General features: G+C 40.2%; 1 protein-coding gene across 1 annotated transcript in view; it reads right to left on the bottom strand.

Moving 5' to 3' along the window:
* Nucleotides 1-5,796, bottom strand: part of tnxbb (tenascin XBb) — a 61,217-nt gene that overhangs the window by 15,743 nt on the left and 39,678 nt on the right. Inside the window, exon 8 of the mRNA XM_016493286.1 lies at nt 3,859-3,981. Coding sequence (XP_016348772.1) covers nt 3,859-3,981 — 123 coding nt within the window. The remainder of the gene's footprint in view (nt 1-3,858; nt 3,982-5,796) is intronic.

The raw sequence follows: 5,796 nt of genomic DNA, 5'->3' as shown, positions 1-5,796 counted from the left end.
GACCCTTAAGGGCAGTCCGAACCTTGAGAAGATGTGGTTCATCAAAAGGCAGGCTGTCGTTTCTGCTGTATCGTTGGGAGCTGGGAGACACTCTACTCATTTTGTGAATTCGCAAACCACGGTGAGGAAGTATTTACGTACTCCGCCACGTCTTGCTGCATGCCAGGCCAGTATGCTACTTGCTTGAGCGTTTTGTAGGTGGCCTTGGTGCCATGGTGTCCAACGCATGGTGAATCGTGGCCGTGTGTCAGCATTGTCCCCCTTTGGCCCTGAGGGACTACGAGCTTTGGCGCAGTGAGGGGCTCGGGGACATATGTGAGAACGCCGTCTTTGAGATGCAGCATGTGCTTGATAGAGTGGAGCATGCGGAGATCGTAGGAAGTGGCTAGGTCGGAGGTGGAAATGGGATGAGTTAATGGGTTTGAAAGGTGGGCTGCAATAGTTTGCCTTGTTCCACTTCATCAGGCCCTTCCTGTCGTTCCTGAGCCTCCAGTTCTAGCTGCTCGACGCGTCGTTGTGCACGTGTTAGCTCCTGCTGGAGATGGGCGGCGTGCCTGTCGCTCAGCATGAGGGTGTCGATGAGTGTGTGGCTTAAGGAGCTGGTGATCTTCACCACACAATGCTACGTGCTACCCGCTAGCCTTCAATGCTACTAGCTTTGCATATGCTCCTATGGGAAGCGTTAGCTTCAGTTAGCTTAGCTCATGCATGGCTGTTTGTTTACAAACAGCTCAAAAATGGAGCTGGCGGACTGAAAGTTAACTCGGAAAAGGTTTGTCGTAACTTCCGGGTTACGGCTGTTACTATGGCTAGCAAGACTTTGCGTTCTGCAGAGTTACGAAGCTTCAACGGAGTAGTTGAGTTCTTAGATGGTCGATCGCCTGATGGTTCAGCTTGTGAGCACAAGATAGAGTGCTATCCACACGGCGACAAGGCCTTGCTCGGGAGAGCAAGTGGTGAAGAGCCTGCGTTCGGGAGAGCAAGCGGCAAAAAGCCTTTACTCGAGAGAGTAAACAGCGAGAAGCAATTGAATCGCCTGCGTTCGGGAGAGCAAGCGGCGAAAAGCCTTCACTCGAGAGAGTAAGCAGCGAGAAGCACTTGAATCTGTGTTGCAGTGGGGTTTTGACCTGCGGCACAAGTCCGTCCCACGGCGCGCTCTTCCAATCAACTTGATGCAAGGCGGGGCGCGCATACCTTAACACGAAGCTTCACTTTTATTACATGCGGACACCATCTATAAAAGTTGTGTTAATACTTTTATAAAGTTTCTTTAAATGCAAGTATTGTACATACTATTAACGTTTACTTCATTTCAACATTCTGCATTTGTCGTGCCAATTCGTTCAAGATTAAACCACATATTACACACATTTTAATAACCTTATTTCCTAAAAAGGGTAATAAAACACTGATTAAAGTTGCACCGATTACATGAAACACGTCAAGCATATATATATAAGACATACAACATATTATTTGTGAATCTGGTTGCCCTGTTATGCGCATAAATGATTATCTGTTGAAATTGTCTGTTGTAAGTTTCGTGTCCCTTTGTCTGACCGAAGAGAGAGAAAAGGGTGCGTTCTTTTTTTGGAATGCAAGGAGAAAAGGGGAGGTGTCCTGAGGTCATGCCTATATCACAAGTGTATGTCTGCCATTCTTCTCACTCGGACATGGAGCTATAAAATTGTCTCTTTTGTTGACGGGATTATCAATTTATGTGTTAAATGGTCATGGGTATCACGCATCTGGTCCCTGAAAGCCCGTAAAACAAAGATAGTTTGTATCCTAGTTTGAGTTAGGGTTTAAGCACTGTTTTTATTTGAGTCTCTTGAGACGATAAGCTAGATAGTACAGGAACTGCTTCAACACTTCACTGACCCTGCATGAGTTTTACGACTTCAGCTGGCTGCATAAGGGCTCCTCAGTTTGTCTCAATGGAATGTGATTGTTTCATGTGTGACTCAATAGTGTAAGTGGGTCCGTTCGAAGACAGAGATCCTACAATATCATCACGTAACAGTCTGATTATCTGATTTCATCCAGTCTAATCTATGGTATTGGTTGTGCATTATTTATTATAACAACTCAATGGTTCTACAGACTGAGAGCCAGCAGAATTTTAATCAGATCATTTCAAGGATTAAAAAAAAAACCTTTGTCACACAAACATCAAGAATCAGTGTATGAATCTCAACAATGATGACATGCTTCATGTTGCAATGTATTCTGTGCATATCATACAAAACTTATCATTGGCTCCCAGAATGCATTGCAGCATGAAGCATGTCACCATTGTTGCGATTCATACACTGATTCTTGATGTTTGTGTGTGTATAAGCATTCAGCAGTTCAAAGTAAGTTGTGAACAATGTGATTTAAAAATTACAGATAAAAATATAGATTATCTGATTAAAACTGCTGGATTTTATTCTGTTGAAACGCATTACTACAGTCACTAATATAAAACTAATAGCATGGATTAAATTCTAGATGAGATAAGTTGGTCAGATCACTACATGATGTTAATATTTTCAACCTCAGCAAGTAACCAGCATCATCTGATCACATTTTCTCTCACTGTTTTTGCCATAACAAACACAGTTACAGCAGTCAGATTAAAACTAACATTGAAAAGTTTGAGTCAAACTGCCCAACTACTGATCACAATAATGGTGACTTTAAACCAAACTATTATTTTCAATAAACCATCAACCAACAACAGGATAATGTTCTAACAATGCTATCAATAAATAATTTTTAGAATGTTTTTAGAGAACGTTATCCTGCCTTTTAGCAGAACACTCTGCTGCTGAAAACATTCCCAGAACATGAACATTTCTTGATGGGCTGTTGAAAAATCCAGCATATGCTGGTTAGGTATGTTTTGAAGCATGGCTGCTGGTCATGAGCTGGTCATGTGCTGGTCCTAAGCTGGTCCTGAGCAGGAGCTAGTTGCTTAGGATCAGCACATGCCCAGCTCATGACCAGCAAGGGACCAGCTTAAACAAGCTCATGACCAGCAAAGGACCAGCTTAAACCAGCAAAGGACCAGCTTAAACCAGCTCATGACCAGCTAAGGACCAGCTTAAACCAGCTCAAGCCAACAGCCATGCTTCAAAACATACCTAACCAGCATATGCAGTTTTTTTCAACAGGGAAAGCAACTGCATATGAAAATCATCTGACAATGGTTCTGGCTGTAAAGACGACTCATACTTGAGAAGACTCATTCTCGTCAACTTCTTTCACATCCCTGAACTGTGAAAACATTTAAGTGTCCGGCGTCACTTCCCATTTCAAACCCTTGAAGTCTGCATGAAGAGGACGTTGCTACCTACTTTACTTCCTTATTGTGACGTCTTTCCAACTGAAATGAAATACTAAATAAATACATCTCTCACTTGCAGCAAACTAACGGAGGGTTAAGGATCTGCTGGCCAAGCCTTTAAACTGACGTCATCAGAGAAGGAACGCCATTCCAGAGCAAATTTTCAGATTTTGATTAAAGATTACCAAGACAAATATTTTTCTTTCTTTCTTTCTTTTTTTTTTTTTTTTTTTTTTTTTGTGGATTAACTTGCATGGACTAATTGTTCACCTCGAGACTAGCAATGTGCGCAAACAAAGTAAATAGTGTCACATTTTATGTAATGTGGACTTTAAAGTAACCGGCATTCATTCTATCTCATTAATGTAATGAACACAAACTAACCATCAGATTGTTAGTCTAATTAGGCAAGCAACAACAATAATAATAATACCTCTCTTTGCAGAAAGGACAATTTCCTATTACTTTGAGCTGCTAGTTTCATGAAGGATTTATGGTGTTTTTTTGTTTTTTGAGGTTTACGTTACCTTCTTGCACGTGAGTGTACGTGATCTTGAATCCAGACACCTTGCTCTTGGGTTTGGTCCAGGACACCATGAAAGAGCTGTCGGTCACATCGCTGAAGGCGAGATTAGATGGAGGCTCAGGGCCTGGGAACAGAACATGAAACACAGGTCAAGATCAGAAAGAGACAGAAAAGAGAAAGGCAGAAGAAAAAACAAGCCGACAGATAAACAAGAAGTCAGAATCAGAAGAAATTTTATGTAAAAAGACGTAAGGACAAATACAAAACCAGAATAAAACATTGTTAAGCAGTACTTTTTTACTTGCATTCACAGTTCTCTCATCTCTGTGACAAACCTTACATACGTGTCTCAGAAATAAGGCTGGCTATTGGTTATTTGAGTGAAAACACAAGTGTATATATGTGCAGTCGAAACATATATACAGTATATAGGCCATCGCCTATACAGAGCCCCACAGAAACGTCACTGTTAATGACTGACATGAAATCCGGCACAGGTGCAAGAAAACACAAGCATGATATTATGATGCTGATGCTGCTCTTTTGAACCTGGAGAGGAGAAGAAAAATGCAAAGAAGAGATGAGTGAGGAAGTGAAGACACTGAGGAGGAAACGTGGTGAACGGCCGTTAAGTCATTTCATCAAAAACAACACATTTTGTGTCTCGTTGGCCAACATGGAAAAGGTTATTTTACGTGAGATTCAACCACTGCTGTTGCTTTGAAATCAAGGGGGCGACCATGGTCTTACCCTGGACTGAGGGTGAGTGATGAGAGGAGACATGAAGGTGGCTGACTGTTATCTTACCCTGGATGAGAGAAGATCAGAACAGCGTGAGCAGGACTGTCTCGTGAATATCTCTTACTGTTTGTACCAGAACTCTGCTTTGTTCTGCATTAGCATCTCCTGAGTAGTCATCAGAAGGAATATTCCAGGTTAATATTCCCAGAATGGGACACGTAAAACTCAGCATCTGTAGCATGTTGTCGATTACCACAGAAAATAATTTTGACTGATCCCTCCGTTTGTAAAGAAGAACAAAAACATTTACAGTAATTCAGTGGACGCATTTCCCATGGTTTAAAAGCAGAAGCTTGTATTTATGTTACAAAGAAAAGGTGAGTTGATTCTGAGTGTGATTCCAGTGCCCAACAGATGACCAGTATAAAACAGTTTAGAATAAAATACCATTAGCTCAGAATCATCATGCATCAGGCTGTTTATATTGATTTTTACATAACTAATACAAATGAATGTAATGAATTTCATTAGATTTTTCTTCATTTTTACACACAGAAGGACAAGCTGAAATTATTTTCTGTCATAATCAATAGCATGCCACAGATGCTGCTATTAACCAAAAATAAATGAACAAAATAAATTGTTGCATTAATCAGTGGTAACTCTCATATCCAAAAAAGATCATTCTCTAAATGATAATAAAAAGAAAAAGTTGTGTTAAATTAATTCAGCTAAATTGATGCAAAGATACACTACACATGTATTGAGTAGTGGCCGTCATAGTAAAAATGCATTTGTATAATCCAATGTTAATATTAGTTGTGAACAGTTAGTTATTATTACCATGAATGGAGACAATGTTAAGGTGAAACTATTAAACAAACTGTTTTTCTGCTGATATTCAAGACATATTTGCATGATAGGACTGTGTGGACAGACATACTGTAGGCACAGTTTTTGCAAAATAACGGAACATGGCATACTGTTCTTCCACAGATGCATAATTTATGATTGGTAGGGGTGTGAGTTTTTGCATTCAAATCAATTCCACTAGCAATTTATATAGTAATTTATCAAAAAAAGATTTTTGTAAATTCAGGGTGATTTAGTTAGTCTAAAAACAGCTTATATTGAAGGCAGTCCGCAAAAGCAACAGCTTGTGGAATGTTCTACTCTATGATGTAATAGTGTGGATAAG

This window comes from Sinocyclocheilus anshuiensis, unplaced genomic scaffold (genome assembly GCF_001515605.1).
Source record: "Sinocyclocheilus anshuiensis isolate Anshui unplaced genomic scaffold, SAMN03320099.WGS_v1.1 scaffold1986, whole genome shotgun sequence".
NCBI lineage: Eukaryota > Metazoa > Chordata > Actinopteri > Cypriniformes > Cyprinidae > Sinocyclocheilus > Sinocyclocheilus anshuiensis.
This window is presented reverse-complemented; position numbering and strand designations above follow the sequence as displayed.